The sequence below is a fragment of the Narcine bancroftii genome, chromosome 5 (assembly GCF_036971445.1).
Source record: "Narcine bancroftii isolate sNarBan1 chromosome 5, sNarBan1.hap1, whole genome shotgun sequence".
Taxonomy (NCBI): domain Eukaryota; kingdom Metazoa; phylum Chordata; class Chondrichthyes; order Torpediniformes; family Narcinidae; genus Narcine; species Narcine bancroftii.
The window spans coordinates 9,311,023-9,324,626 of NC_091473.1; the positions used below are offsets into that span (position 1 = coordinate 9,311,023).

Sequence of the window (13,604 nt, forward strand, 5' to 3'; positions counted from 1 at the left end):
CTTCTTTGGAGAAAAAAAACAAATGAAATGTCATGCTTCCCCCTTTACTGAGTATTGACAATATAGTGAGACAATCAAAAAGGCCAGTAAGTTGGGGAAACCAGGTCATTCCCAGCTGAAACAAGCTTGGCTATTGATAGCAAAGAGCTGGTGAGTTTGGACTGTCCATTTTTCTTCACGGATGTGGTCTGACCCACTGACTCTCTCCGATTGCTTACTGCTTGTTGAAGAGTACAGCAACTCGTTCTCGTGTTTCATTGATGGAGTTATCTTCTCTTCCCGAAATGTAGTTCTGCTGTTATGCTTCGTTGCGACCAAAAGGTGGTGATATTACATCAGCAAACCATGTACTCCTTTTATTTGAAGCAGTTGCACGATCTACTGGGGACTCGTGTGGATGAGATGCATTTAGATCTGTGTTCTACACTAATATTACCACAGAAACAGAAGATCAGGGCTGGAAAGTGAGGGTGTGCCCAGTTGAAATCGGTTGCAGAGGATTTGTTGCCAAATGCATGTCCAAGATTCTGAGGAATATAAGAATCACAGGGCAGGTCCTCAGAAAGGCCAACCTGAACCCAACCCTAACCCAAACCATACACCTAACACTGAACCCGAATCCCACACGTAATGCTAAACCCGAACTCCACACGAAACGTTGAACCCGAACCCCACATGAAATGTTGAACCTGAACCCCACACGAAACATTGAACCCGAACCCCACACGTAACGCTGAACCCGAACCCCACGCGTAACGCTGAACCCGAACCCCACGCGTAACGCTGAACCCGAACCCCACGCGTAACGCTGAACCCGAACCCCACGCGTAACGCTGAACCCGAACCCCACGCGTAACGCTGAGCCCGAACCCCACACGTAACGCTGAACCCGAACCCCACACGTCACACTACACTCAAGCCCACACCTCACCCTAAGCCTGAACCCTACAGCTAACTCTAACCCTAACCCCTCACTCATCCCAAAACCGAACCCTTCAGCTAACCCTAACCCCTCACCCAACCAGAACCCCATGCCTCACCTGAATCCGAACCCCATCCCTCACCCGAACCTCTCCATAATCCTGAACCCCACGCCTCACCCGCTGAGGACTCTAACGTGGTGCAGCAACTAAATCCACGCTGGCTTCACCATATTGTTTTGAGCACCAGATATCGGCGCAGGCGGCCATTTCACAGGGGTCATCAAAACCCTCAAGTATCTGCTCCAGGAAAAGCAGACAGGGCCTGTGGCTGTCCATTAACACTAGCATTTCATTCATAAGGGTAGTCGGTGTCCGGTCACCCAGGCCATCCACCCGTAGCACAGCCTTCATGCTCATTCGCGACGGGAGAGCCCGAATGTGCGAATCAGTAGTGGATTCATGGCATCGTACCTGTTATCCTCAGGGAATTGACTCAAGAAATCGATAATCCTTCCTGCCATGTCTGGACCAGTGAACAGACCATGAAATAGTTCTTGGTGGAGCCCATTGTGATCTTATGAATGTGGAAATGGGCTGAAACCAGACCACAGGCAGGCAGTTTAAGGGCTACTGTGTTCTGAACATTTTCTTTGGTCATCTTGGGTCCAAATTGCTGTTTGGGCCCGTCGAGGTCACCACTGTAGTCATCTAGTGAGGAACTAAACTCGCCAGTCATAATTGAGATAAGACCAACTGCCTTATTCAACACCCTCATTCCTGATGCTCGGCCTAGAAATGACATCATCCCTGCTGATTGGCAGCAAGACCGGTACTTCAGGGTTTCCTGTCCTTGCTGACTCAAACCTCCGTGAGCCGGTTCGTTGTATAGCGTGGTTCAGCCCGCTACAATGGGACTTACACCCAGGTCTGATTGACCTGGGGTAGACATGCCTCAGCAGAGAGTATTATGTTTAAAAGGCCGAAACACCCAGTTATACCAGGGAATACAACTGAAGATGTGTCCGACACCAGATAATATGCCCTAGTGGTCACCCACCATTATTGTAATTGAGACAACTGACTGTACTAACTCTATGAGAGAGAGGATCAATCTAACCAATACTGAAACGTCCGGGATTGTAACACCTAGTCCTATAAATCAACCTGTTTAATTGGGAATCTAGTACTGGGGTGTCATTGACAGTGTTTCATTGTTCCATGGGTAAATCAGCAATTGGTGCCATTTCTATTTGCATGAGTGTGGCTTCCTTTTCATCCTTTAGCCACCAGACTCAGCTGTTTATGTCTTGATTGGAAAATTATGGAAAATCCCCCAAGTCTCCATTTCACAGCCATAGTGATCTCACCTCTAAATAATTCCTCACTTACCGGTTTGCAAGGCAACCTGTAAAATATGATCTAGCCATTGGAGTCATTGTGGAAAATGACTGCACTCCAAATCAGAATATGCTTTGCTGCATTTCAAAAATTATTGCACTTCAGAGTTGGGATTTATTGTCATGAACATGTCATGAAATTTATTGTTTTGTGGCAGCATCACAGGGCAAACATCGATATAAAGCACCTTACAAAACTAAAATAATGCAAGAAAAAGCCAAAGTAAGACAGTGATTCATTGGTTCATTGATCATTCAGGAATCTGATGGCAGTGGGGAAGAAGCTGTCCTTGTGCCACTGAGTGCTCGTCTTCAGGCTCCTGTACCTTTTCGCCGATGGTAACAGAGTGAAGAGGGCTTGGTGGGGTCATTGAGGATGAAGGGTACTTTTTTAAGACTCCGCCTCATGTCGATGTCCTCGATGGAGTGAAGTCTGGTGCCTGTGATGTTGCAGGCCAAGTTAACAACCTCTGGAGATTTTTCTTGTCCTGAGAGTTGGTGCCTCCATACCAAGCAGTGATGCAACCAGCCAGAATGCTCTCCACGGTACACCTGTAGAATGTCAGTCACAAAATAAAAACAATTAATTTCTTTTAAATCACACTATAAGACAGACTAGCATCAAAAGGTAGATTGATGGAAGCCCTTTTCTTTTAAACCAGCGCAGGAGATTCAAGTGGGAGATTTTAATCAAATGGAATAGGCATTGTTGATCTTGAATCATAGATGATGTAAAATCAGTAACTTACACAACAGTAAAATGTAGTATTTTAAAAATAAAATCAGAAACTGATCGAAACACTCAATCAATGCATCTTTGGAATTTTTTGCTTCAGGTCTGAAATCCTTAAGAAAAAGTTAAGAAGGAATTTTATGGATCATTAAATTTAATGCAGAGGTTCTCAACCTTTTTCTTTCCACTCACATCCCATTTTAAGTATTCCCTATGCCATCGGTGCTCTGTGATTAGTAAGGGATTGCTTAAGGTGGGATGTGAGTGGAACTGCTCTAGACCCAATTATTACTGAAATATTTTGCTTGAGAAAAATTGTCAATGGCCTATTTCCTTTGGAGTTATTGAAACCGTGCACATAACGAGTCAATGAGGGATGATTAAAACAGTGGTTTTCAACCTTTTTCTTTCCACCCACATCCCACTTTAAGTAATCCCTTACTAATCACAGAGCACCGATGGCATAGGGAATACTTAAAGTGGGATGGGATGGGTAGTGAATCTGGGGAATTACTAGTTGAAACTAGAGATGGCAGTTGAATTAAGCAAGTATTTTGTGTCATTCTTGACCAGAGAGTATACACATATCATTCCCAGGAATTTACATGCCCTGTAATTGAAAGCGAGGGAGGAACTCAGGAAAATTACAGACACTAGCCAGTGGTTCCAAGCAAATAGATGGAACTGTTGGGTTGACAAGATAGCAGGTCTTGATGGGCTTCATCCCAGGGTCTGAAAGATAATGGCCAGTGGATGCATCTGTTTAGGATTTCAAAAAATCCCCAGATTCAGTGAAGGTTCAATTTGATTGAAAAATAGTAAATATAACTTCCTTATTCAAAAAGGGTTAGTCAGACAGCAGGAAACTTGAGAGCTCATAGCTTAATATCTGTTGAAAGAAACTTGTTCTGACTTAAAACAATAAAGTAGGGCATTTGGGAAACTTCAAGGTAATCAGGCAGTCAACATACTTCTGTGGAAGAGGAATCATATTTGACCAATTTATTGAAGTTCTTCGATGAAATATTTTCTGTGAATGTGTATTTGATGAGGGTCTCATCAGTAGCAATTTTGGAAAATAAATGCTCATGTTATAACATGTTGGCACGGGTCGCCGGTTGGCTGACCAACAGGAGACAGACCTCTAGAATAAGTGGGTCATTTTATGGATGGCACAGTTGGTGTCGCGGTTAGCGCAACATCCTTGCAACACTGGCTGTAAGGAGTTTGTATGTTCTCCCTGTTTCTGCATTTTCCGCGGGGGCTCCGGTTTTCTCCCATCAATTAACCTACACGGGGGCGTAGATTAATTGGGTGTAAATTGGGTGGCACGGGCTCATGGGCCAAAATGGCCTGTTACAATGCTGGATGTCTAAATTTTAAAAATTTTAATTTTCTATTGAGCTAGATGTAACAATAGTGGCAGAGACAGGGATGGTCCTGAGGCCTTCACCTTCCACAATTTATATCTCTGATGGGTGAATGTACTGAAGGTACGTATGGGTTGGTAGGTTTGCTGATGACACAAAGTTGGATGGAACCATAAGTTGTTAAGATGATACAAGAAAGCTGCAGTGGGATGTAGACGAAGAGGTGGATATGGAAGGATCTGGCAAATGGGGTAAGCTGTAGGAAAATGCAGAATTGTCCACTTTGGCAGGAAAAAGTAAGCATATTTTCTAAATAGTGAGAGATTGCAAAGTTGTAGGGAGATATGGATGTCCTGGGGCTTGGGCTACAAATGGCCATTAAGTAGATACCGAAAGTAATCAGGAATGCAAAGAGAATGGTAATGCTCATAGATGCTCCCCTACATACGATGGTCCAACTTACGATTTTTTGTAGATACGATGGTTCGAATCTGTACTTTCAATTTCAAATTCCAATCTGTTCCCGCCCTTGCAATATGCGGTACGCCACTCTCTTGCAATGCTGGGTGATGTCAGCATTGAGCGAGAGTATCGTATAGCAAACTCTCACGATGCTGGGCAATGGTAGCATAGCGTGAGAGTATCGTACAGCATATTCTTGTGATGCTGGGCCATGTCACCATTGCACGAGAGTATCGTACAGCAAACTAGAGATGCTGGGCCATGTCACCATTGCGCGAGAGTATCACAGCGTATTCCCGTGATAGTGGCCCACGTCACCATTGCACGAGAGTATCACAGCGTATTCCCGTGATAGTGGGCCATGTCACCATTGCACGAGAGTATCACAGCGTATTCCCGTGATAGTGGGCCATGTCATCATTGCACGAGAGTATCACAACGTATTCCCGTGATAGTGGGCCATGTCACCATTGCACGAGAGTATCACAGCGTATTCCCGTGATAGTGGGCCATGTCACCATTGCACGAGAGTATTGTACAGCCAACCCTCTCGCAATGCTGGGCCGTGTCACCATTGCACGAGAGTATCACAGCGTATTCCCGTGATAGTGGGCCATGTCACCATTGCATGAGAGTATTGTACAGCCAATCCTCTCGTGATGCTGGGCCATGTCACCATTGCGCGAGAGTATTATACAGCCAACTTTCTAGCGATGCTGGTTCAACGACACTTGCAGTCTCTGCAGCGATTTCGCGAACAAGTGCACTGTTAACAACCTATCACATCTACTAAACTTATTCAAAATTTAATTATATAAACAAAAAGGTCTTTTTTGACTTGTGATTTGTTTTTTCCGACATGATGGGTTTGCCGGAAGGTAACCCCATATTAATTGAGGAGCACCTGTAGCTTGGGGAATAGAATTGGAAAGTAGGGAAGTTTTGTTTCCTATGTTTGATGAGGCCACATATGGTCTACTCGGGATTGGGTTGGTCCATATTTTCAGATTTTCCGGATTCTCGGGCAGTACTTTTAAAACTCAAATTTAAGGAGGAATAAAGAGATGAACTGGTAAAAATCTGATAGTTTATGCATTAGCGAATACTGCGTGCTTCATTTATCACAACGAGCACTTTAAAGAAAAATTAAGGTCAACGAGCATGGTCATTTGTCGCGGCTGTACGTCTGTGGCAATTGTGCGCGTGCTCATGCACACAGAAGCACACCAAATTTAAAATGTTGAGAGTTTTCAAGAAGTCTGGATTCTCAGGTGATTCAGATTTCTGGCATCCAGAGATTTGGAGTTCTGTACTGTGTACAATGTTGGTCTCCTTTTCCAAGGAAGTGAGGAGAATTGGTCTGGGGAGAAGGATAAGGAATGGAATGGAGACAGAGGACCAGGGTAGGGGATGGGGTGAGGTAGGAGGGTTTGGAAAGAGGAAGGGTAAGTGTGAGGAGGAAGGGATCATGTGAGGAAGGAGAAAGGGGGTCTCAGAGTGTAGCAGTAGAGGGGCGGCAACCAGGAGAAAGTGGGCTAGGAATGATCACAATTTGGTCAGTGTGGGTTTTGAGAGAAATAGGGTAGGATGATGGTGAAAAGAACATCAGGGTTTGGACTGACAAGGATTAGGATGGGGGATTGTAATCAAAATGAGGAGATTAGAATGGGTGAGTGAGTGAGGTTCCTTGTGGGACAGAGGGAGGATGTGAAGGGATTCAGGACATGGACAGGTGGGCAGGATGGATCTGATTAGAGCCAGGCTGAGGAATGGGAGAAGGAAGGGTCGTGCTGGTGGCAAGGAGGGAAGACAGAAGTAAGAGTCATTTGGGGAATGGGGGTGGATGGACATTGAGGAGGATCAGGGGTGAGCATTCAGGTGTTTGGAGATGGAGGGAGAGTCACTGGGATGGAATGGGTGGGAATGAAGAGGGAGGAATTCAGTGAGGATGGGAATTATATCAGTAACGCATCAGTGGAGAGGGGCTGATGGAGACGAGGTAAGAGTGGGCAGCTCTGGAGAAGCAGTACTTTGAGAAGATGATTATAACCTCTTATGGTCACAGGAAATGGCATGGAGAAGCAGCTGCAGGAACTGGGATTTGGATACAGAGCCAAATTCATCAGCCAGACTGCCAAAATGTTACTGGAAGAGCATGGCCCTGATTGGCTGAATTCTCTCCGGGAGTCACCATATGAAGAAGCAAAGCGTGCTCTCCGCACTTTATCTGGCGTGGGGGCAAAGGTGGGCAGTTCACTTCAGCCTGGCTCATTTATGAGACTGATATTTAAATTGTTCAGCTGATGCTTTTCCTAAACTGAGAGAAATTTACAGTATTCGTATTAACTTTCTGATGACCCCAATAGACTGAGGTCAAGCCAAAAGAGACGTACTATTAACATCTTTCATCATTTGGTCCTGCAGTTCACAATGCTGAGAGACAGTGCTGGATAAAATCTGTCCCATTTAAAATATTTGTCCAAATATCTACAGCAGAATTCAGAGTTTGCATCTAATCAAGATGTACCTTTTATTATTGACTCTCCCCACCCCCCTTTTCTGCTGACTCCTCCAGAATTTGTATAATCTCTCTTGCCCACCAGCCCATCACAGATCATCAAACTCAGTTCAAAAGAGAAACGCGATTGTCTGCCGACGCTGCGATTGGAGTAAAAATGCAAAAATGCCAGAGGAACTCAGCAGGTCTTTCATGGTCCATTGGAGGGAAGGATGTTTAGCCTGAATCCTTTAAGATATGAAGAAGGGCTTTGGCCTGAAATGTTGGCTATATATCTTCCTATGGATGCTTGGAGACCTGCTGAGTTCCTCCAACATTTCTATGTTTTACCTGCCACCTTTCCTGTTTCAGGTTGGATTTCCAACATCTGCTTTTGTGCATTATAAGCCCCTCCCACACAGCCAACCCCCTCCCACACAGCCAACCCCCTCCCACACAGCCAACCCCCTCCCACACAGCCAACCCCCTCCCACACAGCCAACCCCCTCCCACACAGCCAACCCCCTCCCACACAGCCAACCCCCTCCCACACAGCCAACCCCCTCCCACACTGCCAACCCCCTCCCACACTGCCAACCCCCTCCCACACTGCCAACCCCCTCCCACACTGCCAACCCCCTCCCACCCAGGAAGCAGGTAAACTTACCAGGCATGCTGCACTCGGGGAGCCTTTCCCACTATAGGCAAAACTTTCCATTTTCTAGTATTTCCCAATTTCAAAACATGTCGCTATTCTGATGAGATTCCAAATTACTATCTTATTAATCCAACTAAATCAAACTTGCTAGTTGCAGCTTTATGTGCTCTTTAATTTGTTGATAAAATGAATGAATATAACTTTGCATTGAGATCTTCATATGATGAGTAAAGCAAAGCATTGTTTATATTTAAAGACAACGATATAAGATGATAAAGACAAATTAAGATGTTAAGGAATGATTGAGATAGATTCAAAGAAAAGTATCTGTCATGGTTCTTCGAATGAGATAGAAACTCTCAGTTTGCCCGGATATTACAACATATGACATCATAGTAACTCTGGTAACACTACAAACAATACTTATCCTTAAAGGGATAGTCACAAAATTAACAAAAATCAAAAAAAAACACAAGGTTTTAACCTTTATACCCACTGCACCATGATCTACCTGGATACTCGTCAACCTGGCATTTTAAAGGGGGGGGAGGGTCCCACCTTCCATGATGACAGTGCGAGGACAGGTGGTGCTTTCGCATCACCAGAAGGTGTCAGAGCCCGTCCGTGGTCTGACACTTTCCCCCACCAGGAGTCAGAGCCGGTTAAATTTAACTCACCCCGCCAGGTTGGGACGTTTCACACCACACGATTACTGGCAGTGGACCCTCAAAATTAGCCGGTTAACCCATGTGGAATTGGCGGTATGAAAGGGGCTAGAGAGGCATGTTCCAGGACATTTACATTCCATTCCATTGCACTTATGTTTGACCATGTTGGCATTACTTTGAAAAGAATATGGGTCAAAACCGCAGAACTCTCTTCTGCACAGCCCTGTATGAACTTCTTCATAGTATGAACTGCAGTGCTTGAAGATAGCAGCTCTCTGCTGTCTTCTCCAGAATAGGAACAGATGAGCAATAACAACTGACCTGCCAGTATTGCCCACATTTTGTATTAAAACAAAAATTACATGGCAGAATATCATGGGAGCAAGTCAACTTCATCTTTGAGCTTGCTCTACCATTATAGTCATTCATCAGTGTGTATTCAGCTATATCTAAACAAAAACATATCAATGCCTTCCTTGAATATTTGAATTCACCCTGTATTCACTGCCTTGTAAAAGTTTCCCCCATATTTTGTAAACATTTCTTGATTTAATTCCTATATCAGAGGTTCTCAACCTTTTTCTTTCCACTATGCTGTCAGTGCTCTGTGATTAGTAAGGGATTGCTTAAGTGGGATGTGAGTGGGAAGGGAAGCTTGAGAATCACTGCTCTAGACTCAATTGTGACTGAAATATTTTGCTTGAGAATGATTGTCTGTCCCATTTTTTTTGGAGTTATGAAACCGTGCACATAACGAGTCAATTAGGTATGACTAAAACAGTGGTCCTCAAACTTTTTTCTTTCCACCCACAACCAATGTTAAGCAATCCTTTACTAATCACAGAGCACTGATGGCACAGGGATTACTTAAAGTGGTATGTGAGTGGAAAGAAAAAGGTTGAAAACCACTGCCCTAAATGAAAAAGGTTTACCTTTCAGGCTCTGCATCCCTTAACCAGAGGGAGTGGTGTATGTATTTTCAGGGACATCATACTCAATGTTCCCAATGAGGAATATAAACCAATTGAACACAGCCTTGCCTTTGTAAGGTGAGTTTCAGGAAACATTGTTGACCTGCACTTTCTGATTCTCTCGCCTCTGGCTCCAGGTGGCTGACTGCGTTTGTTTGATGTCTCTGGATAAGCCAGGTGCTGTCCCAGTGGACACTCATGTCTGGCAGATCACGAAGCGTGATTACCTCTCCTGCCTGGGGGCTAGACGGAAGAGCCTCACTGACAAAGTGTACCAAGAAATTGGTAAGAGCATCGTCAGCCTGGGATATTCGTGAGAAATAAACTGCATTTATTAGATAACAAGTTACCTTGAATGAGTAGCCTTTTATGTGGATCACTTCTCCACTGGGTTGTTTAATTATCCTTTTTACTGTAAAATAAGAGTTGTAAACTCTATATAGAATCTGGTTAATAGAGCATTTCCCTTAACAGTATCATCTTTGACCTGTAAACAACTCTATAAGCAGTGGTTCTCAACCTTTTTCTTTCCATTCACATCCCACTTTAAGTAATGCCATCGGTGCTCTGTGATTAGTAAGGGATTGCTTAAGGTGTGATGTGGGTGGGAAGGGAAGGTTAAGAATTACTGCTCTAGACCCAATTGTGACTGAAATATTTTGCTTGAGAAAAATTATTATTGGCCCATTTCCTTTGGAGTTATGAAACCATGCACATAACGAGTAAATGAGGTACGATTAAAACAGTGGTTTTCAAACTTTTTCTTTCCACCCACATCCCACCTTAAACAATCCCTTACTGATCACAGGGCACCTATGGCATAGGGAATACTTAAAGTGGGATGTGAGTGGAGAAAAAGGTTGAAAACCACTAAAAAAGTGGTACATGTGTTATTGCCAAGAAATTCTTACCAGCACAAACATATTAAATTCTATATTAGTGTCAGGATGTTGCCCTCTTTCAGAGGGAGATTACCATAAATGCAGAAACATTTACAGCTCCACTCCAAGAATGAATTTCTGGCCCTTTGTACTTCACAACATGAGGGAGGTTAAAGATAATACATAGAAATGTATATTTTTCTTACAGGTGATTTTTATCGCAGCCTTTGGGGTCCTTTTGCTGGCTGGGCACACGCTGTGAGTAATATTAAGTTGTATTTGTTGTCATGCGTAATGAGATACAATAGAAAGCTTTGTTTTGAGAGCTATCCAGACAAGGTAACCCATGCTTAAATACAAAGGGTGGTGCAGTAATAAAACAGAAATGGAAAATGTAGTGTCATTAGCAATATAGAATTCACAAAGCACTAGAAGAATGACGATGATGGACAGAAGTGAAGGAAGAATATTAAAAACCTGCTTTTTTATTAGAAAAATAATGTTTCTTAGATCTTATCCATGACTAATAGCAGGGCTGTGATGGATTTGTCTCATGAAATGAGATGTATTGAGTTTAGTGATCTGCATTGATTACCCGAACGTGAATTTTGAGCCAAGGAGATGTGATGCCAGTGTTGAACCTTCGTTAATTAGACTTCAATGAGAGGATTGACTTGACCTCTACATTTAAAAATAAGCATTAAATTAAATTTTGTACGGTACGATATGGGCGGCACGATTGGCGTAGTGGTTAGCGCAACGCCTTTACAGTGCCAAGATTGGGACTGGGGTGCGAAGTTTGTACATTCTCCCCATGTCTGCGAGGGTTTTTCCCTAGGGTGGGGCTCCGGTTTCCTCCCACCGTTCGAAACGTACCGGGGGTGTAAGTTAATGGGATGTAAATTGGGTGGCATGGACTCATGGGCCGAAATGTCCTGTTTATCTAAGAAAAAAATTCAGCCAGGTATTTTTGTGGTGCCAGAGTAGTTTCTGGTCAGGGTAGTAAGGGGAGGTTCAAGACCCTGATAACCATTGGAGAGAAATATACTGTTCTTCAACCTAGATGTGCGGGACTTCAGGTGTCTCTTCTTTCTTCCCCAAGGGAGCAGTGATAGGATGTTGTGACCATGGTCCTTATTATCAGGGTAAAGATATGGGGATTATGACCTAGGTTATTTGCTTGATGGAGGGCAAACATTTTAACTTTCTTCCGGGAAGTGGACGTCAGGTTTTTTCCCCCAAGTTGCCTTCGAGAAGAGTCACCCCTTTGCATTGTTGCTCTCTTTCTGGTGCAGACACATCCATCATGCTGTTTGGGAAGGTTGTTCCATGGTTTTAACCCAGCTACAATGGTGTGTTTCCAAGTGAAGATGGTCTGTGATGGGGTCGGGAATTTGCAGGTGGCGCTATGTGAATGCACCTCATGGCCTATGCAGATTCAGAGATTCTGCCAAAGACGGAGGGGATGTTTACCATGCTGTACTAGTTCCTCAATCAAGCAGGTAGTTGTCCCTGCGTAATTCCTCACCACATAGAAAGCCTATTCAGTCCACGGTGTTCACATCAATCTCATTCTCCCACTAATTTTCCCTATTACCTCTTCTCCCCAAACTCCCATTGACTTCCTCACGATTCCACCACTCACTTTCCTGCCAGGGGCAAATTACAGTGGTCAGTTTGCCAACCGAGCCACCTGGCTCGGGGATGAGGCAGGAAACTGGAGCACCAAGAGGAAAGACACGCAGTCCCAGGGAAAACATGCAAACTCCGTGTGGGCAGCGCTGGAAGACAAACCCAAACTGGCGTCACTGGTCCTGTGAGGCACAAGGTCTACAGAAGGAAGCTGCAACAAGCTTTTTATTTCCTGTTGGAACTACATTCAATCAAGCAAATAAAAGCACAGCACCTTCTCCTTACCAGTGGCTGTGGATAGTTGTTGAGTGAAGGGGATCTTGTTTCCATGAATATCTTTGTAATCTGTGCATTGTATTATGATTGATGGGCTCTCTTGGAGGGAGACGATGCAACAGAAGTTACAAATTTTGCTGTAATTGAAGGGTTTGGATAGAATATTGGAAGAATTATAAATGTGTCTTGTAAAAAATTAATGTTTCTGGGGTAAATCTGCTGTATAATTTGTATCAATTTGCATGCATACTTGGTTCATCCATTGGTATAAGATCAAAGAGTACCAAAGATAAATGGCTAATTTCCCGGCAACAAACTTAAGTATGGTTTAGAGAGTGAGTACTGACAGTTTCCTGTCAGCACTGAGTGTGCTCTGTCCATCTCTCCAAAACAAAATCGTTTGTTCTCTTTACTCTAGGTTCTGTTTTCAGCAGATCTGAAGAAGTTCCAAGATTACAAATCCACTCAAGAGCAGTAGCACGGCAATAAGACCCAGGAGTTGATAGCAGAACTCACTGCTTGTCCAACATAGCGCAGAGGACAATGTGTTACAGTCTACAATTACTACACTGCATTTTTGTGACTGGTTCCATTTACCTTCCATGCCCATGAACCAATATCAGCATGGCCAACATACCCATATGACTCAGGATCTTGTGGGTTCAAGTGCTGCTCCAGACAGCCCCAAGTTCTAATCTGGCACTCCAGTGAAACACTGCTTTCCAAAGACGTTATCCTTCAGATAAGACAGTAACCAAGGCTCCATCTGCCCTGACAAGTGGATGTATGAGATACTTTGAGTAAGGCTAGGGCAGTTATTGCCCATGTTCTGATCAATGTTTATCCCACACTCATCAGCAATAAAGCAGGACATTTGGATCACATCAAATCATTGTTTGTGGAAGGTTGGTATGTGACTGCCTTGTTTCCTAGAATGCAATATTGAACACAATTTAGAACTACTTCAGTTGTTAAATACATTGATACTTTTAAACCAGTGGTTTTCAACCTGCCTCCCTAAACTCCCATTCCACTTTAAGTAATCCCTATGCCATCGGTGCTTTGTGATTAGTAAGGGATTGCTTAAGGTGGAATGTGAGTGGAAAGAAAAAAGTTTGAGGACCACTGTTTTAGTC

The 13,604-nt window shown here is 43.8% G+C and overlaps 1 protein-coding gene across 4 annotated transcripts in view; it reads left to right on the forward strand.

Moving 5' to 3' along the window:
* ogg1 (8-oxoguanine DNA glycosylase) overlaps window positions 1-13,357 on the forward strand; it is a 31,513-nt gene extending 18,156 nt beyond the window's left edge. For 3 of the 4 annotated variants that reach the window (XM_069936735.1, XM_069936734.1, XM_069936736.1), the window contains 4 exons: window positions 6,951-7,129; window positions 9,817-9,964; window positions 10,769-10,818; window positions 12,887-13,357. In XM_069936735.1, coding sequence (XP_069792836.1) covers window positions 6,951-7,129; window positions 9,817-9,964; window positions 10,769-10,818; window positions 12,887-12,946 — 437 coding nt within the window. In that variant the 3' untranslated portion in view covers window positions 12,947-13,357. The remainder of the gene's footprint in view (window positions 1-6,950; window positions 7,130-9,816; window positions 9,965-10,768; window positions 10,819-12,886) is intronic. The other variant, XM_069936737.1, reaches the window with a different exon arrangement.
* The last annotated feature ends 247 nt before the right edge of the window (window positions 13,358-13,604 follow it).